At 39.3% G+C, this 24,714-nt stretch overlaps 1 protein-coding gene across 1 annotated transcript; it reads left to right on the forward strand.

Moving 5' to 3' along the window:
- The first annotated feature begins 6,445 nt into the window (after positions 1-6,445).
- APELA (apelin receptor early endogenous ligand) lies at positions 6,446-23,221 on the forward strand. The gene is made up of 3 exons (XM_020801955.3): positions 6,446-7,023; positions 11,082-11,171; positions 21,413-23,221. Exons 1-2 carry the CDS (start codon positions 6,948-6,950, stop codon positions 11,168-11,170), a joined length of 165 nt encoding a protein of 54 aa, XP_020657614.1. The 5' UTR covers positions 6,446-6,947; the 3' UTR covers position 11,171; positions 21,413-23,221.
- Positions 23,222-24,714: the final 1,493 nt, after the last annotated feature.

Here is a 24,714-nt window from a genome sequence, read left to right on the forward strand (position 1 = left end):
ATGAAGTGAAAGGAGAAGGAAACGCCTAAAAAAGACAGAGAGTGTTCATACATGTTTCTATCTCTTGACAAATCAATCAACGGTACCAAAATAATCATTATATCAAAGTGTACCAAGCTAGTCATAGAAAATATTACTCAAACTCAACCTCTGAGTAGTGGCTTAGAATGCCCTAATTGCAAGCCACAGATCCTTCATGAGAGATCCAAACTAACAGGAGCATTCACCCTACATGTGAAGTATATTATCAGCTGGTGTACATAATTTGGTCTATCTGGCTGGATAGCCCAGTAAGTTAGGCATTTGGTTCTGTAGCCAGAAGTTGAGACTTCAGTTCCCCACTGTGCATCCCCAAAGATCCAGCCAATGTTGCCTTGTGCAAGTTACACAGTCCCAAGATGCCTACAGAAGAAGAAAATTAATTGTAAACTACTTCTGAGTACTCTCTACTAGAAAATCCTGAAAATTATTGTATGTAAAATATTGAGATGAATAGAACTTGCTGGTTACAAGTAACTTAAATGTCACTGGTATACTCCAGATGGAACTAATGCTTCAGTTTAGTCCAGTATTTTCCTGAAAGCCAGGACCTTCATGGTCACCATAGATAAAGGTTTAGCAGTGGCCAGAAGTTCTAACTGCCTTTACTTTTTCCTCTGCCTATGACAGTGGCTGAGACAGATTTTCACTTTTTGTAGAAGACAGTGTTCAGTAGAGGAAGGTATGGGAGGTTACTCCCAATAAAACCCAGAGGAGAGATTCATATGTAAAATGTGTTTCACACCTTAAAGTAGGAATGGTAATGGTTTTCAGAATTCAGAAAAAGTTGGTGCTTAAGAGTGACAGACTGCAAACTTTTACAAATGTAGACATTGTGATGTGATCTTAATAGGCAACCATTATACTTGGCTCAACAAGGCAAGCTTGATTTCTAAATAACAGTGTTGTTATACGATAATTTGGAGCATCATACAAACATTTCAGTTACATCTATAGGCCTCTTTTATTTCCCTTCCTGCTTGGGCAGAAAACCAAGAGCTGGAATTGTCAAGAGCATTTGTATCAGCCTACTGTAACATCTCATAATATTACAACAAGAAGAAGAAAGTTGCAGCCGGAAGTGGAGGCTTAAGCAGGACAAGTGAACTCCCATTCCTCACTGTAAATGTTATCTATTGTCGAAAGTTCTGATCCATGTTATACTGAAGTACGGCCCAATTTTTACAAGCTAAGAGTTTTATCTTCTTGATCATTTTCTAGAAATGGAAGCTGTAAAATGCACATGTGTCAAGGGAATTCTGTGTACTTGCTTTGAATGCATGTAACTACATTAAAAATTACTGCTCAAACAATTTCTGAATGGTATGGTAGAACATGATATACGGCAGTTTTATCTAGACTCAACTTAAAAAACTAACAATCCATGTTTTAAACAGATACATTTCCTTTCTAATTTTGTGAAAGAGACAATCATCATCATCAACAACAACTTCTACAGAACCATCAGTGTACATGGCTCTGTGGAGAAAACTTTTTAAAAAATAAGAAAACTATACCATGGAACATTCAGTCTAAAACACAAAACAGTAAGCAAGAGGAGAATGTAACAGTAGTAATATATATAAAAAAGATTAAATTATTCAAAACACACACATTTAAATAAAAAAATTAAATATAATAAAACTAAAGAAGTTTTAACAACTTAAAAAATAGATATGCTTTTAACAGAGATTTAAGTGCACTAAATGAAGAGGCAGAGTACAAATGTACATGAAGATGGTTTCAGGCATACAGAGCAAACAGAAAGAATTGACAGAGGAAGGTTAAAGAACAGGACACCTCCCAGATCAGTAGGAAGTACAGAACCAGAAGAAAGAAGGGAACAATTGGGATTACAGCAGGAAACTAGGGCTGAAAAATATGAAACAGATAGACAAGGGAGACATTTAAAAGTGAGAACAATAAATTTATATTGAATCCTAGAACTGACAGAAAGAGAGCCAAAAAAAACCCCTTCAGATGGGAAGTAAAATGGTCAAAATTATGTGTCCCCCCCAAAACCTTTGCTGTTACATTGTGAATAACAAAAAATAATGTTAATATGAGTTTGTGGATGACCAACTGAAAGAAGAGTACAGTAATCTAAGCAAGAATCAATGATGATGATGATGATTATAATTTATATTACACTCTATACCAGAGTGTGCTGCAATAAAATCAGCGATATACAAACATGCAACACAAGACATTAATTAAAGTCTTCACAGAAGAAGAAAGAAAAAGATAGATTCTTTTTTAACTTTTTCTTTTTTTAAACTAAAGAAGGTACAAGAAAGAAGACCAAAAGAAAAAAGAAAGAAGGAAAATAAAGACAATAATAATAACACAGAACCACATAAACAACCCAGTAATACACAAATGATGAATTCTAGCAAACTTAAGTGGGAGAAGATAAATCTTAACATGAAGAACAAAAGAGATGAATCAAAATAAAACCAAGAATACATGCATGCTATGTTATTTTTAAAAAATGTTTAAAAAGAGGACTTGGAGGGAGTAAAATAAGCAAATCAGTCTTAGCTTAATTAAATTCCAGTAAAGGATATATGAGATGAAATATCATATAAACAATTTGAAATGTGAGTTTGAACACAGAAAGAAAATCTGGGATTGAAAGGTACAGCTAAGTACCATCAGCATAAAAACATTAAATTCCTCAGGAACTAATAAGTTGAAGTTTTTCTTTGGACCTTTAACCATTTGGACTGCAGATAGATTTTGTTTATAGTTAGGAGGAAATGAAAACAATTGGCGAGAATTATAAATATAGGGAGATAAGACAAACTTTCATTCACTCAACTTATCATCACAACTTCATGCTGATTTGAGCACCAGATATCAAACAGCAGAAATCATAATGGATTTCCCTTCACAGAAGTGACACAACACTGGTTTGACTGGGTGAATACTTAAATAAATTTTCTCTGTGTGTTCTAAATATGCTTAGAGGCTAAGAATACAGAGAGAGAGAGACTTTTAAGAACTTTAATGTTTTAAGAAATGTATCCTTTGTCTTCTGCTGATTAAATGTTCCTTACTAGGCTATAAGCTCTTGAATTGTTAGTATGTAACTTAAAAAATAGACTGAAGAAGCTATTTGGATGAGTAGTGAAACATTTGAAACTAGCAAGAAAGAAGTCCAGTTGCCATGACTCAACTTTCAGATAACCTAATCTGGATGAATGAGACTCTTCACAGATATATAACTTTTAAAATTCTTTTTGATGTTTTATTGTATTTTTGCTCTCCCTTTTTCAGAAGTTACCATCCATACCTTCACATGATTCATCCAGTCAAAGGCTTTGCTGTAGTCTATAAAACACTGACTGATCTTTTTCAGAATTTTTTTGGTGCACTCCAATAGCCAGCAGTTATTTGCAATATGATATCTTTCTTTATGAATCCAGCCTGAACATTGGGCATCTCTCACTCTATAAAAGATAAAAGTCTTTGTTGCAACATCTTGAGCATCACTGTGCTTGCATGGGAAACTAAAGCAATGGTCCTATTGTTGTTTCACTCATTGGCATCTCCTTCTTGGGGACTGGAAAGTGTATTGAACATTTCCAGTCTGTGGGTCAGCCTGTACAATATTCCATTTCCCTTCTACACAGTCTCTTCCATGACTTTCTATCCTCTAGGTGTTTTGAACTACAGTTCTCAACAGCCCCAGATGGCACATCCAATGGCTGTGCCAGACAAAACAATAGAAACTGTAGACCAACATACAGGGTGGGAGAAGTCCCCTACAAGCAGTAAAACAGGAAATAAGCTTTTAAAAGAGAAGTGAGGTTGCTGGAGTTGAGAACCAATTCTGCATGTGAGGTTTCTCTTGCCCTCAAATGCAGCTGCAGCGTTTATGATGATGTCCCAAGATGACAATGCAGTGATTGGAAATCTCCCTCCCTTGCTGAATACCTGTCTTTCCTCAAGCTGCAAGAACCACAGAACCTTGGAGAGGAAACACCAGGTTATATTATATTTTCTGAAAGACATGTTGGTTCAGCAGAAGTGTTCTGGACAGACTGCTGAACTTCGAAAACAACAGCAGCCTGGAGTTTTATTTAGCAAAACTGACCATTTGGCCCTTCTTGTACTTTCAGCTTGTGCATTTCTAGCAACCGTCTGCTAATTTTAAAATGACATTTGGTAATAACAGTCAGCTAATTTTGGAAAAATCTGATCATCGGACAAGAGTCTGATATTTCTCTTATCAGTATGGTAGCGCAGGAGGGGTGTATTGTATTTTCTCACTTTATAACTTTTATTTTTCTTGGTCAGCCTTCCTGAATATGGTCTCCTCCAGATGCACTGGACTAGACTTTCCAAACAGCCCAGTCCTCTTCAGCACTGGCTGGTGTGATGGGAACATGCTAATCTCAAGAAGCCTAATTTACAGCTTCAGGACAAGAATAGAAAACCGGTGGTCCTCCAGACGTTATTCTGGTGGTATTTGTTTGATCCTTTTTAGTACTTATATACCTATTTTTTTAGCATTATACAGTAAATGATGTAAGCCACCTTATAAATTTTTAAGAAGAGAAGGTAAAATGTTTTAATGTTTTTAAGTTTTAATGTTGTACGCCGCCCAGAAGCCGCTGGTAATGGTGTGACTAAAAAAGATTGTAAATAAAATAAAATAAAATAAAATAAAATAAAATAAAATAAAATAAATAAATAAATAAATAAATAAATAAATAATAACATGTTTTAAATAAAAAATAGATAAAAAATTGACACAAATTTCCCCCAGTCTCAGGCAGAATGGCCAAACAGCCAAGATTACAGGAGATTTGATCCAACAACATCAAGGGTAAGATTGAAGGCAAGAGTGGGGAGTCTGCTAGGCTTCACCATCCACCCTGCAGAGACATGGAGAGGGACTATCATCTCTGGGAAAGCCCCTTAAAACCCTAAAAAAGCAGCAGGGCCTTAAATGCTGGAGAGATGGGGCCTAACATGGGAGGCAGCAGGAGGGGCATTTGCTTCAGACCCCACATTCATGGAGAGCCTCAAATTTAAAATATATTATAATTTGCATCACCCTGTTTTAGCATTTCCTCATTTTTTTACTATGTGGGAGTTCAAAACTGGAAAGGCCATTCTGAAAGATCCTCCTATTGTTCATTGAGCTGGATGGATCAAGGGCTCACTCAGGATACAGGAGCTTCCTGTGTTCACCCTGTCTTTCTCTAGCACACACGTTTGACGCACTGGATCCCTTTGCGCTGACAATACCTTGCTTTCCTTTGAGTCTAGCATTCTTTCTTTCCCTCTGCATGGTTTTACCTCTCCTGCCCTATCTCTCTACTTGGCTCTCCTTATGTCTCACATTTCCCCCATATCTTGCTTTCCCTCAACTCAAAACACTTGTGCTCACACATACCTCATGACAACCTGCAAAGGAATGTCATACTCTCATGGTGCAGTGGTTATACTGTAGCCAAGATTCTGCCCATGGCTTGAGTTCAATCACAATAGGCTCAGGTAGTCAGCTGGAGGTTAATTCAGCCTTCCATCTTTCCTAGGTTGGAAAATGGAGTACAGTATCTAGCTCACAGGAGGGGGCAATGTGCAGCCTGCATAATACTGTAAACCACTCAGGGAGTGCTTTAAGCACTGTGGGGCAGTACATAAGCAGCACGCTTTGCTTTGCTTCGTTTCGCTTCGACCCAGGCGTCCCCACAGGTTGCTCCTAAAGCTTGATCTTGTGTTCTCTTGGCTGGAGAAGCCTTAAGGTTGATGATAATCCAATCTGTCGTTTTTTTGTTACAGGAGCAGCAACTCTTCTCTAACAATATAGTCACTTCACTGGGACTTGTAAAATGCCATTTTTTAAAAAGCCATTCCTAAAGTTAATTTTAAAAAGAGTGGTGTCCATTATCATTACTAAAATATGTGGTAAGGTTGTGATGATGTGCACAATACAATACAATAAGGCAGCAGCAGTGGATTTGTACAAGAATTTAAGTTTTAATTTGGATATAACTCTATCCCATTCCCCCCCCCTCAAAATATTATTTATGGGTAGTTCCAGAGTTAACCCCTCTCTCCTGGTTTCAAACACCACAGAATATCCTACCTAATACTTAACCCCTGAACAAGAACAAAACAAACGACATTAGGCTTGTTACTCTTTTTTTTCTGCTTTGAATCAGTGCTACTTTGCAGCTAATTGATAAGGGACAAAGATTTGGGAGGTGGGGGTGGGTGAAGAGGGGGATCAACCCGAGGGGCCCCTGTGGGATGCTCTTAAGCATGGCCCTTTCAGAGTGGGACAAAGGGAAAAGCTTCCTGTCCTTTCCTCCCCGTTTCCTCCTGGTGGGAGCAGGAGGCGGGGGGGGGGAGGGTTGCTCAAGATGGGACCAGGCAGCAAAGTATAAACAGTTGCAAATGGGGTGGAGAAGCCAGGCTGTGTGGCTCCTTTTGCATATGGGATCCTGGGCAGGCAGGAATCCAGAGGAGCGGGACCCTTCATTGTTTGACGGGCGTTGACAGGAGCTGCGGTTTCCAGGGGCTGTCCCCAAAGGCACCCCCCTTCCCGCCTCCTTCCTGTTGTTTGCTTGTGGAAACGAAGGGGGAGTGATAAAAGAAAGGGGCAGAAGAGGGAAAGCCAGGGCGGCCCTGAGCACAGTTGCAGACAAGAGTCACCTTGTCTTCTGTGATCATTAACCTTGCGGGAGAGAGGCAGGCAGGCAGGCAGGCAGGCAGCTAGCTTAGCTACCGGGAGCGACCGAGGCTTTCCAGATCTTGTCATCCTCAGAATGGGAGCCGAGTGAGGCAAGGGAGACACGGCTGCAAACACATTTTCCGGAAGGGAGTCTCAATTTGCTGCTCCAAGAGTTAGGAAGATCGGAACCGCTCGGGCTGGATCCGTGCCTGCAAAGATGAGATTCCAACGACTCCTGTTGACCTGGTTTTTGCTCCTGACCGGGACGTTACTGATCACCGGACAGAGGCCAGGTAAGACCTCTCTTTTTGGAAGATGTTCTCTTTTTTTCCCCTTGTTTCAGTAACTACTTCCCTGTACAGCGTGCAGTATTTTCTGGTACTAAATTGCAGGCGCGCACACGCTCTAGGGCTAGTATCGTTGAAGCCGTAAGACCTATGAATTGAGAGATGTTGCATCTACTTTCCAGCTGCAGACGGGCAAGCCCGTTTCTTTTATCCAGCTCCTAAGTAGACGGCCAGTTCAGCATCCTGTGGGATGGATCCTGTCGGTTGCATCCGCGCGTGAGTTTGTGTGAGCAAAATTTCTTAGGATGAAGTGTACAGAAGCTTTCTTAACGTATGGCTAGGCGGGTATTGATGTTTTTGCCACATTAAATTCGCCTTGGAAGCTATGGAAACTAAGGAGCAAAGATTGTGTGCTAATGCACATATGCCGAAATGTGTGCGTGTGTGTTCGTTCGAGTCGTATTTAGCTATTTCCCGATTGGACAGCTGCTTTATTGTCTGCTGTGATGGTTTTAACAATTCTTTGATCACCTTTAGCACCTAGGGCGTGCAGTTTTGGTCGTCAACTTAATTTTCCTTTGCTGACTCAGAAATTCAATCTCTTGGATTTCTATTTCTGTCAATGAATTTTAGCCAAGATTTGAAGGAAACTGAATGATTTTATTAGAAGAGTAAGGATTTGCATAAGTGGTGTCCATTTACCAGAGGTTTCAGTAAGGAGTTTCACTTTTTTTATTAAAATAGACATCCGTCCAGTTGCTAACTCTGCAGTGGTCTCATTAACTTTATTGATACGACTCATTAATAAAGCTAATAGCTTGAACTGGGCTTCAGGAGGGGGCATTGCTTGTCTACCAGCTGGCGGAGCCTGCATTTCCAGCCTCTCCCACTTTAAGTTGAGAGAAAGATCATGTTTAGTAAGGATAGAAGGAAATAGCAGAAGGAAATAGATAGATAGATAGATAGATAGATAGATAGATAGATAGATAGATAGATAGATAGACAGATAGACAGACAGACAGACAGACAGACAGACAGACAGACAGACAGACAGACAGACAGACAGATAGATAGATAGATAGATAGATAGATAGATAGATAGATAGATAGATAGATAGATAGATAGATAGATAGATAGATAGATAGATAGATAGATAGATAGATAGATAGATAGATAGATAGAGCACAAATAAAGCCACCTTGCTCCAGCTGAAGAGATATTTCTTTTAAGGGCAAATCGTTATTTGTACAAAAAGATTGAGTTATCCTGCAAAAATTAAGAAAAGAAAATTGTACTACTTCTATGCTGCTCCATAGCGCTTAAAGCATTCTCTGAGCATTTTACAATTGAATTACACAGGGTACACATTTCTCTCCCCCTCCCCATTTACCAAGCTTGGAAGGATGGAAGGCTGAATGAACCTTTGAGCCAGCTACATGGGATTGAACTCAGGTTGTGAGCACACTTTTGCTAACCACTGCATCACAAGGCTTGCAAGTAAAGCGTGGGTGTAGATAGGAACATACCTGCTCAGAATACCTTTCTGGGTTGTTTCCTTTGTTCTTTTTGGAAAGTTTCTGGGGCTGTCACAAATGTGTGCTGATGTCCCCTGCAAGAACTTGTGTGTGTGTGCATGTAGATGGGGAGGGGAGATACTTGAGCATTCTGGAGTTACAGTTCAAAAAAGTAACTTTCTCCATCTGTCAGTAAGTAGGTGGGTGCCTTGGGAGCAAGTCACAATACTAGGTACAGAACTTAATGGGAATGCTTGCTTTGTGGTCAGCATCTTGACTTGCATAAAATTTCACTTGTTGCCTTCTTTCCCAGCATCTTGAGATAATGCAGTTTCCCTTAGCATGTATCTCCTTCAACCTAAACTGTTTCAGACCTATACAAATAGAGAAGAGTCACTCTGGGCCAGATTGCTTATCCATTTTATTAGGCAACAGTGATCCAGCGGCTTTGGTAATATTATTGCCATTAGAATATCAAACTCCAGAATTTTAGGAACAGCAACCATCATTTGAGCTTTGTGGCTCTTGAGAGACCAGGATACAACAGCAGCTTTCTAAGGCCACCCATGAGCATCTTCCTAAATACAAACCAAAACTACTACACTGCCTGTAAAAGGAACTCAAGGTTCACAGATCCATCAACAGTGCTCAGTAAATAGGCACAGCACTTTCATTCTCCTTATCCCTTTCATGTGCCCTCCAGGTGTTTTTAACCATTTCCCCCCAGCCTGTTTCCATCAGCCATGCTGGGTGGAGCTGATGGATCTGGAGATGAAAATGTTACTATCATACAATAATCTTGTGAGACAGACCACCATTATTATTCAAGGCAAGGAACTGAGGCAGAGAGAATTAACATCTTGAGTGTTAAGCAGAAGGGGGTATTGTTTTCAACATCCTAACTTGATGGTATTTTATTTCTATTGCCCATGAACTCATCTTATTTCTGTTGTTCCATGGGCTCATATTTTCTCACAGAACTCTTCTGATATACTGTAATTAACTACTCTTGTCTCTACACACAAGCAATCATGTACTAGATAATATACAAAATTTAAGAGACAACAATGAGAATACCTAAATCATTACTGTTTTCTGAATGGTCTGAAGAGCTTTTCCATTTAATCATTTTATTCAGTGTACTCCAGGAAACATAAAAGAGTAATTCGAATTGTTTGAGATGTTCAAAGTAATTCTGCTCAGTTTACTTCAAATCAAAAGTCCCATTATGTTCAATAAGGCTTACTCTCTAGCAGGTTTAGGAATTGCAGCTTTAACACTGACTGCTAAGCAAGCACAGATTTATTTATTACAAGGTAAGTGAGAAATCGAGGATTCCCGTTTACAGGCTGATGCTGTGCATTCATACTCAGAAGTAAATTTCACTGAACCCATTTGTGCAGACTTGTGAGTAGACATACTTCACCCTGCAGTGTGAAAATACTTGCAAGTGGATCAAACTTCATGGGATTGGACAACTGAAGCTTCATGTAAAAATGCTTATTATGTTATTTGTTACTATACAATGGCCAAAATCTTTTTGCAGAGTTACATCTGTGGAAGGCAAATGGTGTAACATGAAGTGGCTTTTCATTGCTAATTAACAAGTATTTACTTGGATTTTATGACATAAGCCTGCATGGCAAATTGGTGCATGCCTCAAAATCCAAAAAGGAACTTCTTAATTACAACTGAGGAACCACCTCATCAGTTAGGAAATATAAAACCTATCTGTCAGTTTCCCCACAGCAAAGCTGCTGTCCTCCTACAACAGTCCGGTTTGCCCCTTTGAATCTGCAGAGCAATTACACAATGATTAATACTTGCAGAGATTAACATGGCTACAACTTTGAAAACTATAAAAATGGTAAAAATCTTACTCTGTAGTTTTGCTTGAAGAAGGTAATCTAGTGTGACTTGTGGCGACTCCTCCCAGGTAATATTTCTTAACCAGTATAAAGTCGAAAGCTGGCTGAATAGTTCAGTGAGTTAGGCATCTGGCTGCTGAGCAAGAGGTTGAGAGTTTGATTCCCCACTGTGCCTCCTGCAAGGAGAGGCAATCTGTGTGATTTTGGGCAAGCTGCATGATCTCAGGGTGCTCCCTGAAGAAGAAATGTTAAACCACTTCTGAGTATTCTCTACTTGGAAAACCCTGAAAAGGGTCATTATAGGTCAGAATTGACAGGACAGCACATGATTAAGAAGTTAAATTTGAAAATACTATGTCAAAAGAATTCCTGTCTCGGGAGAATCTGGCAAGCAATGTGCCATCTTGCAACAAACAGATGTGTTTTATCCAAAGACTTCCAATAATAACTACTCTAGATATTGGGAAAGCTACATTTTTACTATAATTCCCACAATCCTCCAGGCAGCCTCACTTTTGGTTCTGGAACTAAATGTAATTTTTTTCCCAAAGCTTGAGGTGTAGGTGGAGTCGGCAGCCATGCTAGTCGAGGAATTTTGGGAATTGGGAGTCTCATTTTTCTCAGCTCAGGATTTCGCTAGGGTTTGTTTTGATTTCTTTCTCTTCTGTTGTTCTTTTTCAGCTAACCTGGCCTCAAGACGAAAACTGCACCGACATCACTGTTCCCACCGGAGATGCATGCCTCTTCACTCCAGAGTGCCCTTCCCCTGAGGTACTAAAAATTCTATAGTGTGTAAGCTAAATTTAGGGTCAGGGTCATTCCTAAATGTTTGGTAATAAAATCAGGCGCCAGCAGGACAGAACTGTCCCAGACTGCCCTTGGTTAGAGGAGCACCGTGTGGGATATTTGAATGCATTCTCCAGAATATACCCTGTTACAAGGAATGTTTTTGTCTCCATACAACTTTGGGGTCCTTATTTCTTTTTCCTAACCCCAGACCACAAACAATTTGTTTTGGGCTCTCCATTCTTGGTGATTTTATTTGCTTGGAATACAGACTGAGGAGGAGGGAGCAGTGAGGAGGGGGAATGAACTGGAGGAGGAAGCAGCACAATAAAAGTACTTGTTTTATGTGAACTCCAGGGCATGGTTCCAAATGAGTGAGTAGCACTGGGCTCTCTGTCAATTATTTCACTTTCTGAAGCTGCACAGATAATGGGACTCATTTGACATCCTGCTGTAGCTTTCTGCTAGCCAAGGGCCAACGTTTCCGCCTGCCACACAAACAACACTAAAGATATTTCCATACCATGAGATCTAAACGGGGATTCCCTCAATCAGAATTGTAGCCAACAATATAGGTTAAAAATAAAAAAGTTAACAACCAATGGCAATCAAGCCACATGAGTTTCCTAAATCACAATGTTTTTGTCTAGTCCACCCTACACTGAGGTGCCTTCTGAATGGATTGGATTATGAATCTAGTTATCCTAACCAGCAGTACTGGTAGTTCAGTACATCTGAGATGATATCAGTTTGCATGGCCTACTTCAGGTATCTTTTGATGCCATGTCTAATAATCTCATTCGATAAGATTGCTATCTTCCTTATCTCCTTTTGTCTCACTGGACTCCTACTGTGCTTTGACACACATCATTACATACAGAAATGTTCCTTCATCATGAAGATATTTCTATGGCAAAAGCTTTGCTCCCTAATTTCTTTATTTAAATTCACATATGAGGTACCACAAAACTCATTATGATTAAGCTGTATGTTAGCCAGCTTTCCTGAATGTGTACTCCACACGCACTTGAGAGTCACATTCACTGAGCTACATCTGTGGACCTGGGTAGCTACACCAGTCAATCAGTTAAGAGTGCATTAAAATCCAGAAATAAACAAATAAATGAACACCAACCAGATTAAAAGCATACAAATAATTTAAAATACTTTATCATCTGGTAAATTTTGTTTATGCAAAGCATAAACAAAATAAAACTGTCCAGCTCATATTAGATTATTGTTTGGCCCTGGGAGGCCTCCACAGACATGATCGGCGGGGGGACCAACGGACAATTGACCTACAGACTGGAAGGGGGAGGCGGGGAAAGCTCCAAATTTGCATTTGGCGCTTTCCGCACCTCCTCCTTCCAGTCCGTAGATTGATTCTCCGGCTGCAAGCTGATGGGAAATTTTGTGGCCGGAGAAGTCCGTAAATCGAAAAGTCCGTAGGTGGGGACATCTGTAAGTCGAGGGTCCACTTTACTTGAAGTTTTAAAAGGGTGAATGATCAAATTGTTAACAATGTCTGTAGTGTAACAGATTAGCTGAAATCCTGTTGTGCAGTTACACAAACAGTTTCACTCTTAAACATGAATTGCCATAAATCGAGAAATCTCTGTAGGTATTATCTGTTTCATGTTGAGTTATGCGACTCGATATGTAACAGATAATGTCTACACAGATTTCTTAATTTACAGATGTTCTCTTCCAACAGTTACACTGTTTGCATAACTGCACAACAGAGGTTTGGCCATCGTGTTGTGGTATATGTTACTCTTCCAGTATGTTTTTTTTTTCTTTTAAATAATGATATGGATAATTATAAAAGACCTAAAAGCTTCCTGTGAAAATGCTTCCAGAAAGTTACAGTGAACAGTAACTAGATAATTGTTAGCAATAGCTAGTTTAGTATAGTGGGTAAAATGTTGGACTGTGACCCTGATTCAAATCACGGCTTGTTCATGGAGACTCAGTGGGGTGGGTAGCACTGGAGAAAGCCGCCCTTTTAAATATCTCACATCTTGAAAACTGTATAAGGTTACTCTAAGTGGGAAGAGATTTAATGGCACTGTGGGGGTGCTCAGTGCATTCATAGACAAATAGGCATCAAATAGACCACTAGAACTGTTGGTCATCAGAAGGAAAGTCAAACAGCTTTCATAACAAACAAAAGCTTTATTGCATAACTATTGACAAAGGGTCATTGGATCTGTGGACCCATCTCCTAACCTTTCGCCACTCAATTTTTCAACCCCTTTGTCTTTTCTGGGTGGTTCCACTACACCTCAGTGCCACTGCATCTCAAGTACGTACAAACAAAAAGGCAAATACCTCATGGAACCAACTTTCCTACCCGTGACTCCGTCCTCATCTGGTACAGTCTCTTAAACTGTCTCTGATGCCTCCGCCTCCTTAGCTGAGTGGGTAGTGCTATGACCTTTGCCACCGGGGTCTCCCCTCAGCCTATTGGAAGCTTGTACTCTTTGGCTATGAACCAAAGCAAGGCCTGTTCTGTTCAAAAGAGTCAGTAGCAAACTGATGCCACAGGGAAGCAGGAGCTTTGGGGTTTGTTTCTTTGATTTATAGACCACCCCACTAGTGCAGGCACTGGGTGGTTTCCAAGTTAAAACTTAAACCACAAACCAGCTAACAAATTACCTTCAACAATAAAGCAATCTAAAAATATAGGACTGAAATTCATACAAAAAGAGGGGAAACAAAAAAAAATTAACATTAAAAATTAGCAGCATCTGGGAGAATCAGTTGTTGAAGGCAGCTTTGAATAATTCTGTTTTTATCAATTTCCTAAACATGAGGAGGGAAGGAGCCTGGTATGTCTCTGTTGGTAACTTATTTCAAAGATTGGGGGCCTGATTCTTTGTTATCATCTTTTTGACCTCCCTTGGTATGGCCACTTTTAGCAACATGGACTGAGAAGAGCAGCTGAAACAAGTAACTGATTTCTGAGAGAGAGATTCAAACAAGAATTGAGGTTCTGAACTATTAAGGGCTTTATAGGTCATAATCAGCACCTTGAACACAGAAACTGAATTCGGATTGTCTTCCACTGTCTAAAGCTGAAGCAATACATTTAAACTCAGCTGCAACCTAGTAATGAGATCCAAAAGATCAGGGGTTTGCAGTAGGGTTTGGCTTTTCAGATGTTGTTGGAATGTACCTCTCATCAGTCTTAGGCAGCATAGCCTGTAGAGAGAGAAGATGGGAGTTGTGCGCCCACATCTGAAGGGGCATGTGCTCCTTAGTCCTGCTTTATCATCTGTGGAGCGAGCTAGCATTGAAGTGCAAACACAGCTGCTCTGGAGGTGCACAGGCAGAGCATGCAAATATTTAAAAGCAAGAATCAAAGCACGTCATTTACAAATGAATAAAACATGTCATAGATAGCTCTGCATCTGGCAACCTCTTTTGTTATATATGGATAATGGTGTAGTCTTAGATAATTAGGCTATAGTAAACACACACAAAAAGGCAGATCCAATAATATAGCTTCCATTCTCTTAGGAATCATATCTTTGAAAAGAGCTGGGCTAATCTGGAGTATCTTTAAGGCAGAGGTGATTAAAGTATTCCTCCAGTTGGCATTGGAATACAACTCTCAGCATTCCTCACTATCAGCTGCATAGACCAACAATATTTGAAGGACTCCACTTTGTCCATGCTGCTTAGCTCCCTTAACAGTAATAGAAATTTGGAAAAAAGTTACTCTTTGGGATGACAACTCCCAAAATCCCCACTGGTCATGCTTGCTAGAGGATTTGGGGAGTTGCAATCCCCAAAACTAACTTATTCAAGCTCTGGATAGCAACTATCCATCAAGCACGACCTTAGCTTTTCTAAGCACTTTGATTAAAGGAAGAACAGAACACTGTTTCTTCTAGTATCTTGTGATTTTTTTTTCAGAAATGACTCCTGTCCCTGCAGAAGCTGGGAGAAAAAAGCATCTTACACAAAGCAGATGTGGTGCACTATGACCTTCCCAAAATATTTCTAATATATGACAGTCATTTTTCTTCACCTATTATTTATTTAGAACCCTCCATTTCCATGGCACTTTACATTCTGTATCCCAAGCAGACACAATCTACAACTCAAAACTGGTTTGGGGGTAGGTGGTTGGGGAGGAGATAAAGGATGTGAGAGAGAAGAGGAGGGAGGGATTAGAAGAGAAAGAATGGGTATTATTTCACCAGTAGACACTTAGGTTAAGTAACAGTAGACTCAGCGAGAGCAGAACATAGATCCGGTTCTACTGGTTGGTTTCCAAGACAGTATTTAGAGAAGTTACAATGTCTAGGCTAGCTGGGGGAATTCTGAGATTGGTATTCCAAAAAGGTAACCTGTCTCTTGGTAATTTGTGGAAGAATGGCACATGCTTTTGACTGTCAAACAAGAGCATCAGCAAAAAAAAAAAAAAAAAAAAAAAAAAATCTAGATTAGGCTACTAAAAAGAGAACATGGATTTCTGTGTATTTCTGTGTGAAACAAGGAATTGTAAATTGGGTGCTAGGGCTCACCATTGATTCAGATGGGCTTAGTTGCAACCCAAAATGGAATTTAGAGAGGAATTAACTCACTAAATCCCCACTGATTCAATAGACTTACCCTAGTGTGACTTACTATACTAAGCAACAGATTTTAACCAATAAATGATTCGGAAAAGCTGTTTATTTGGAAAAGCTGTTCCGTGGTATGACCTTTGCCACCGGGGTCTCCCCTCAGCCTATTGGAAGCTTGTACTCTTTGGCTATGAACCAAAGCAAGGCCTGTTCTGTTCAAAAGAGTCAGTAGCAAACTGATGCCACGGGGGAGCAGGAGCTTTGGGGTTTGTTTCTTTGATTTATAGACCACCCCCACTAGTGCAGGCACTGGGTGGTTTCCACGTTAAAACTTAAACCACAAACCAGCTCACAAATTACCTTCAACAATAAAGCAATCTAAAAATATAGGACTGAAATTTATACAAAAAGAGGGGAAACAATAAAATTAACATTAAAAATTAACAGCATCTGGGAGAATCAGTTGTTGAAGGCAGCTTTGAATAACTGTTTTTATCAATTTCCTGGTTAAAAATTTATTTTATTGGTAAATAAAAAAATAAAATGTTGCTTAGTATAGTAAGTTACACTAGGGTAAGTCTATTGAATCAGTGGGGATTCAGTGAGTTAATTCCTCTCTAAGTTCCATTTTAGGGTGCAGCTAAGCCCATCTGAATCAATGGTGAGCCCTAGCACCCAGTTTCACACAGAGTCACATAGAAATTCATGCTCTCTTTTTAGTAGCCTATTTATTCATTCATTCATTCATTCATTCATTCATTCATTCATTCATTCATTCATTCATTCATTCCCTGCCTATCTGCTCATCACGACCCGCCTATCTGGTCATTACACCTAATCTAGGTGGTCTTTCTTGATGCTCTTGTTTGACTCCCTGTTTATGACTCCTTACCTGGCCTAAGAGAGGGAGAGATTGCAGGAAACCGTATGTGCAACATTATAAATAATACATTTAAAAGCCTTCTCACTGCCTGCATAATGACTTCTTCAAGATTTTTTTAAAAAAATCTTATTGTTAGGTTTTCGAGAAGTCTGTAGTATCCATATATAGAGACAATTAAACTAGTACAGCATGCCAAACTTCATGTGTGTGATGTTTTCAGAATCATGGCAGATTATTGAGAGCTCAGGTGGTATCAACAGGAAGCTATATAGCAATTTCTCACAACATACAGTAGGGATATGGGAGCACAGTGGAATTCTGAATCTGGAGAAAGACACCTCCCTTAGGTACTACTTCAAAAGTGATTCCATCAGCCCCACTCCCAGTGTTTCATGGTTGCAATCTAGACAGTCTCTAATGTGTCTTGAAAATATAATGCACTGGAGTTGATACCGCTAAGCATGGGTGATAAATATGCACTTAGATGGATTTTCCCTCCCCTTGTGCCACATACTCGATATCTATTTGCAGAACTAAAAGCAATTTTGTAGCTGGTTCCATTTAGGGAGTTGCATGCTCGTAACAGACTGTTGAGTGCAAACACATGGCGTTTACCATAACCTAGTAGGGACAAATCATTCTAAATTGCAGAAGTTATCTGTTTTTCATGTCAAGCCAGGAAAGGGGTAGCCTGGGTCTCAACATTTCAGATGTGCTTGTAAAGATTTCTTGGTGCTTCTGTACAGAGTTGCAGATCTGGCAGCTTTCTGCATGTGTGTTAGTAACAAGGTGACTTGTTTGGGAGGCATATATTTTCTAAAGTAACTATTCAGAAGAACACTAATTTCCTCATATATCAAACATTTGCAGAATCACCCTCCAAGTAGGTGGAACTATTGCATAGTCCCATCACTCCTAGATTTTAGTCCGACGCACCTGGAGGATGTAGGGTTGGAGAAAGCTAGCCTAGGCTGTGCAAAATACTCCCGTGATAGCCTGTCAAGAAATTCATTACCTCCACGAGTTCTTCCAGCATAAGAATGAAACAAGGAGTGAGAGGTGTGTTTTTTAATGAAAATCTGATAATTTGCCTAGAATGTTTGTGCAAAACTACTGCCTTGTTTGTGAAGTAAAGTGTGTGCATACATGTGCACACACAAAGCAAGCACAGAAGCACTAGCTGCTTGCTTAGAAAGATGAGAACAACCAACCCAATGCTTCCAATTTCAGAAAGCCCATGCAGCAAGGTGGCAACTATCATAGTTTTGAACAATTTGTGCAATCTACATAGACATCATTTCCACTAATGTGAAAACCCTTGTAAACAAGTACCATCCAATAGTTCACCCTCTAAAAGGAAAGGAGAAAAAATGTGCCATTTCTCATTCACATGTGCAAGAACAGGAAAAGAAGGAATCGACACCCCTGGGATATGTCTGTGGTTCTTAACTGGCCAACAGGTCACAGCCAGTACCCTCTATAAATGAAGGAGTAACATGTAATTTAAACTGAATGTTAAATTATGTAATTTGCATAACATGGTATATAATGATCTATATGCAATTGGGAAATTAGAAATGTTTCATAATGTTACCAGTTAAAAGGAATTATATCTTACTCAAGTGAGGACTTGGATGGCCCTTCAAATAGAGGACATCTTCAAAGAGGGGACTGTCTCATGTAAAGTAACATAGAAGGGCACCCTAAGTAGCACCTCAGACTAAAATGCAGTTATGCCTGGCCTGTATACTTCCTTCATCACAGTCCATATCAGTCCACTGATGGCTCATGAGGCCCTTCTCCAACCCCAGCCCCCATTTAGGTACTTAGAAATAAAGATATGTCAATTCTTACAATAATTATCAAATTTGGGTGGGTGGAATTACATGTCAACATGGGGATTATTGAAAAATTTGAATCTGTTGCACAGCAGCTCAATGATAAAGAGGAGTGCCTTTGGGATACTTCATCATCTGCTTTGTAGGAGCTACATTTAAACCGATAATGGAAAAATCAGCTCAGCTTTCTGATATGTTCAGTCATTGCACTGGCCTAATTTTACAATTATATAAAAGGAGCCTACATTTCTCCTCTCAGACTCTTAACCACAGCTGCAGCTTCAAACACAGCTTTAAAATCCTGGCCTTGTGGGATGAGGATGAATTGCCTGCAGAAAGGATAAGAGGCATAAAAGATCAGAGCCATAAGCTGGCCCACAAACGCAAGTAGGCCCAGTGACTTTAACAGGGAGAAGAAAGAGTAATAGCATGTATTCCATGTCATCCTTGTCCGTGGAGTATTACAATATAATGAACTCTCAATTATTGACAAGACGATATTGTGTTCAAGTACCCGGTCATGAAAATTCTGTAGTCGCCATAAAATTACATCTTTCCTTTTGGATGCTTAAACAAAGGCTCTCGACACATGATAGACCACGTTATGTAATGATCCAGAAGGGGTTACACTGCAAAAGTAGCTAAAACAATTATTTAAATGTATAGGAATGTGTACAGAAATTCATTTAAATCCTCATGTACTCAAAAACCCATTCTCCCCAGACTTGTGCCCTCCAGAAGCAATGGCCTGCAGCACCTGCCAGTCACACTTGAAGATGATGGGAATTGTAATCCATCATCTCTAGAGGATGAGTCTAAATCACTCCCCTTTAACCCAAAGGGGTGAAACACAGACAGATCCCTTCAGTAGCACCATAACATTCACTTAAAGAACAGAAACAGCCATGCTCTTGTGGTTTGTTTCAACCAATCAAATGTCAAAAGCTTTGTTCATTCAATAAATTTCAACATCAGCATGCTTTTTCTTCTCCCCAGGAAACATCACTTGCAATTCTATCAGCTGTAAAATAGAGGAGACAAATATAGGATGAATTCCTGGACTATAGCATTCCAGTATTCAGTCCAAATGTTTATAACACTTGATGCTTCCTACATTTAATGAGAAAGAGAAAGATAGATGTGGAGGGAAAGTCTATTTTACAAATTTCTGTTAGCTCTGTATTTAACTATAATGACATCCCTATCTCCCAAAATGCATTTGGATGTACTGAACATTGTATCCACCATCTATCACATTAATTATAGTAGCTAGCATACTTTAGGGCATATGTTCATGGACTGAGTGGGGTAGGGAGGTATTGTATCCAGAAATTAAGTGTGTGTTTCCCTGCTCCCATCAGAAGCTGCCTCTACTTTAGGGCAGGCATGAGCCTCATGTGGTCCCCAGGGAGACCCTAAGTTTAAGCACATTTTTTAAAAATACATGCACACACCCCATATGCAGTTTTCACTCTGGGAAAAACATAGTAGGACTCTATTTGCTTGGGCTTAAAAATGTGTGGTTTGAAAAGCTTAGAATCTACTGCTATATGTACAACCTGATGCCTTAATGAATGTTCCCTAGGTGTTCTTGGACCACAACTCCCAGATATCTTGGTCTGCACAGCCAGTGGTGAAGGCTTCTGGGACTTTTAGTCTAAGAACCCTGGGGACCCAAGGTTGGAACCACAGTTTTATAGGGATGGATTAGATGAGGTTGCCCTTAAGTCAATCCTACCCTATTCACGGATTTGTTTGTTTTTGTATAAGCACTATATGGAACCTAGATGACCATTTAGCCAATATACCCCACTTGCAGAGCTTGTTTCACCTAAGCATGCATTATGCATTTTCACAAACAGAAAACTGGGCATGATGCTAGTTTCAATAGAACGCTTGGCCAAAGCCCCTAAATAAATCCCAGTCCTATACACATTGCAAGCTGTCCATCTGCCTAACACACTCTTTCGGATATGCAACAATTTTTGTGTTTGCTCAAGTATTATCCCTTTGAGGGTCCCAGCTGTTCACAGTCAGACTTTCAGGCTCCTCATAAGCATTTGCAAAGAAGCAGGTGTTGTTTGAATAATTTACCTATTTAACTGGTTTGCAAACAAACTAAGGAAAGGGTTGAGTAAACATACCCTGTTTACCTGACCTAAATCAAGGAGAGCAAGCACATCTGACTGTTGCTCTTAAAACATAATGTGAGTACAGTTCAATGACTCTAGTTTACTTTAGGTTACCATTCTCTTCCTTTTTAGGTTCTATTAAGCACAGGCTGCTCAAGGCAGGATTGTAACATGTATTTAAACTGAGTATGTGACAAAATGTTACATTGTACTGTTGGGTTCTAAGAGGAATGCACATTGAGCAAGTCAACCATGTCTAATGCCAAGAAACTCAATTCCATCTTAGGGAGGCAACATGACAAAGAGAGAAGGCTCATGCACTTTTAATAGTCATGTAGAAGAGGGAATTTCCATAGATGTAACTTGCATGACCAGCTACACATGCCAAAATTCCTGCTCTCCATACAGTTGTGAAAAGTATAGGAGCTTTGTTCTCCTGGTTATTGACCACTCTACTCTATAACTGCATTTTGTTGGTTTAAAAAAAAAGAGGACAGGGTTATTGTGTCTTTAATAGTTGTGTGGAGGACATTTCAGTAGGTGTAGCTTCATTAAAAGCTGCATCTACTGAAATTTTCTTTCTTAAAAAAACTTATCCTTTTCCATATGGTCACCCTATACTTCTGAACACTTGACCATCATGGCCTATTCCTTCTATCTTTGTGGGCCTTCTTTTAGCTACATCTACACTCATCCCCTAAATTTTCAACAGTGATGTTTTATGTTGGTTCTTAATGTTGTTTTTTACTACAATTACTTTCAAAATCCTGTCCGATTGTTCTTTCCTCAAATATAGCTTCAACCGCCTGCTGGAAAAAGGAATGAGGGAGAGTTCGAACCATGAAACTGGAGAGCAACACTGTTGTGAGCTACACAGGTATCGCATTAGCCACTATCAGAAAACATTCGAAAATACAGTAACCTGTTGGAACAAACTTCAGAGGTACTGTGACTCTCTTTAATCAAGGAGAAAACAACAAAGAACCAAGTGATTATGTCTGGGGACTATGGGGGAAAATCATCTGTGCAATATAAGCTATTCTCTGATCAGTATGGCCCTCAAATAACCAGAAAAAGTAGATATTTCGATTTTAGAACTGTTAGTGTCATTTAAAGAACTACTAGCATAAATGAAGTGTTTATTAACCATTCACATATTTTAACACAAAGGTAGGATGTTGGTGGATGAAGCAGTTATTTCATGATCACTTAATATTCATATTAAATGCACATTGGAAAGCCAGTTACTCATTCAACTTTCGCATTATCTCAAGGACTAGGATGGTTGTCTATTGACATTGCTAGGCCCACACTTCTTCTTTTGTGTGGAAACCCTGTAAAATATTAATTCATCCTAACTGGGAAGCCTTACAAGCATCTCTGAACTCTCCTTTGGAGTGTTACTCATTCCAAATAAAAGATATTGCTGATGAGACTGCAGGATCAGAGTCTTAATAGACCATCTTAGTTTCCTCCATGAAAACAGATTTCTGATGGTTATTTGTACTGATTATGACACAATTCATAGCCAATCTAGATCAAATCTTTTTTTTTTTGTTTCAAAGCATGTTAGCAACTGTATATGTTGTAAAAAAAACCCTCTGTACCTTCAAATAGCATTGTCATATTAAATCTTTGTACATTTTTTAATTTTTGTATTCTGTGCATGGAAATGGCTCACATCCAAAGAGAAGTGTTTTCCTAATTTGTTTATAAATTTCATAATAGATCAATGTAAACTTTTATAACCTATAAAGCTAAATAAAATTTACCTTAAATGACACATTTTGCTTTATTTTAAACTGTAATGTTGACAGTTAATATTACAAGTGCAGTTGTCCACATCCAGGAAAAACTGGGGCAACATTCTCCATTTAGGGAAGTATATGCTGAAATGAAAAAATACGTTGATTTATGTGTGGCAGCTTGCTATATTTTGTGCATATTCCTCACAGCCGAACTGTGACTAATCCAAGTCCCACTGAATTCTGTGTGCCTGTTGAAAGTATATGATGTAGAAATGAAGTATAGTAAGGTACCCTCTGTATTCTTTCTGCTGCTGAGGTTATGGACAATTGTTGAAAAATTCAGCTGGATGAGGCAGACGTGTAACATTTACATATATTCTCCACTGTTTAAACTTTTCATTTCCAGGCCAGTGTAAATTCTGGTTTTTGGTTTTGAAGACTTGAATGTAAAATAAAATAAAATAAAATAAAATAAAATACATTTCATTGTCTTCCATGATAATGCATTCAAAATCTAGGTAGCTGCAACAAAATCAACTGCATTGTGGAAATTGTTATGATGGGCCCAGAAGAAGACAGGAGTTTTAGGGTGAAATTGATGATATATGTATAAACTAATTAGTACACACTACAAACTGATATTGGGAGAATAGAGGGGTTAATGAGGCTGGAATCTTTGACTCCAAAGGGGGGTGGGGGTACTTCAAGTTAGGGTTTTTTTTCCTTTGTCCTGTATACGTAGTCTGGTTTTTTTTCTCTTGTTTCCCTGTTTCTGTCTTTTTCCTATTTTCCTTATTTTTTAGTGTTTTATGGTTTTTTGTATGAAATTTAATTAATAAAAATTTTTAAAAAAGAAATTGTTATGATGAACTACAGCCTACTCTGTGTGAAACAGAAACACATAAATACATAATTTGATGCCAAGACATCTCCTGCATCCAGAAAAGGATGAGCAAAGAGCAGCCCTCCAGTTAAGGGCTGAAGTATTACACCCAGTGTTCTTCATTGGCTATAATGGCCAGAGCTGATGAGAGATGCACTCCAGTAACATCTGAAGGGGTTGCATATTGCCTGCCCTTATTCTAGAAAAAGACATGCTTTCTGCTAGTTAACAAATGTTCGTCAGGAACTGAGAAAAATACTTTTTTGTCAGCTGTTATCTCCATATGCCAAGAGATGACCACAGAGGTAAGTGCTCTGTTAGTCTGCAAGGTACGACAAGGTTCTTGGCATTAAACTAAAATAACAGTGAGAACTATCCACAGAAGCTTGCCATGGTGTTTACACATTGCTCAAAATAAGCAGGCTCCATAGCAACGCTCCTGCTTGAACAAGAAAATCTTGCATTTTGTTCTCCTTCTGTCATGCTTTGCTCTAACGCACCATATTAGAGAACAGGTTTCTCTTTCAGCAGAGGATACACTACACCTACACCAGGGCTTTTGCCTATGTATCTCTTGCCAAAAATAAAATGATTCTGCCTTTTAGAAAAAAAAAATTATGCATCTTATCCATCACTATCCACTATATGTGCTATAACAAACTACATGTATTTAAATACAGCTAGTATGTGGCCGGGGATTCCCAATGAGGTTTACTGGATAGAGTGACAGACTAGGACTCTGGAGAACAGGGTTTGAATCGCCATTTGGCCATGGAAACTCAGTGGCCGAGTAGAACTAGTAAAACCACTCTTTAAATATCTCATTTGCCTTGAAAGCCCTTTTAGGGTTGTTAGAAGTTGCTTCTGACTTGATGGCACAGAACACACACAGTGTGCATCCAGATGTTTGAAGAACTGGGGTCAAAGGGGCGATTTGTATTGGGATGTAACCCCCAGCAGCAGTACAGAGGGACAAGCAAGGGGAGGAAAACATCAAATATCTCCCCCCTCCCCCCCAGCCGCCACCAAGCCAAGGAAAATCCAACTGGCACCTGCTTCAGTTTGCTTCCCTATTGAGTTTCCATAGTCTAATATTTACACACAGGAAGAGCAATTAATTAATTGGCCAGCTCTGCTTCCAAAGACATTGTAATGCATCCACAGCACTTAACTGGTTCCCACAGTGACACTACTTTTATGCCTCTTGGGTTATCTCAGGATTAGACTAGTGATAGCCTTATCCTGCCAGATAGCATGTCTCTTTAATGACCTGTCCATGGAAAAGAGACATCTTGAGGAGACTCCATTCACATGGAAACAATGTGGCATAGCTGTTTTTTTTTTAAAGGAAGATTAGTCCTGTAACAAAAACTGCACCAATTTACAAAGGGGGGGGGGGGACTCAGAAAGATAACATCAAAAAATTCAGAATATATATATATATTGACATTAACCAATGCTATGCTT

This window comes from Pogona vitticeps, chromosome 5 (assembly GCF_051106095.1).
Source record: "Pogona vitticeps strain Pit_001003342236 chromosome 5, PviZW2.1, whole genome shotgun sequence".
Classification (NCBI taxonomy): domain Eukaryota; kingdom Metazoa; phylum Chordata; class Lepidosauria; order Squamata; family Agamidae; genus Pogona; species Pogona vitticeps.

Bases quoted from the DNA above. Each gene is read 5' to 3' on its own strand.
- APELA (XM_020801955.3), top strand. From the start codon at position 6,948: ATGAGATTCCAACGACTCCTGTTGACCTGGTTTTTGCTCCTGACCGGG. The intron at 7,024-11,081 runs GTAAGACCTCTC...GTTCTTTTTCAG, and splicing joins GATCACCGGACAGAGGCCAG to CTAACCTGGCCTCAAGACGA.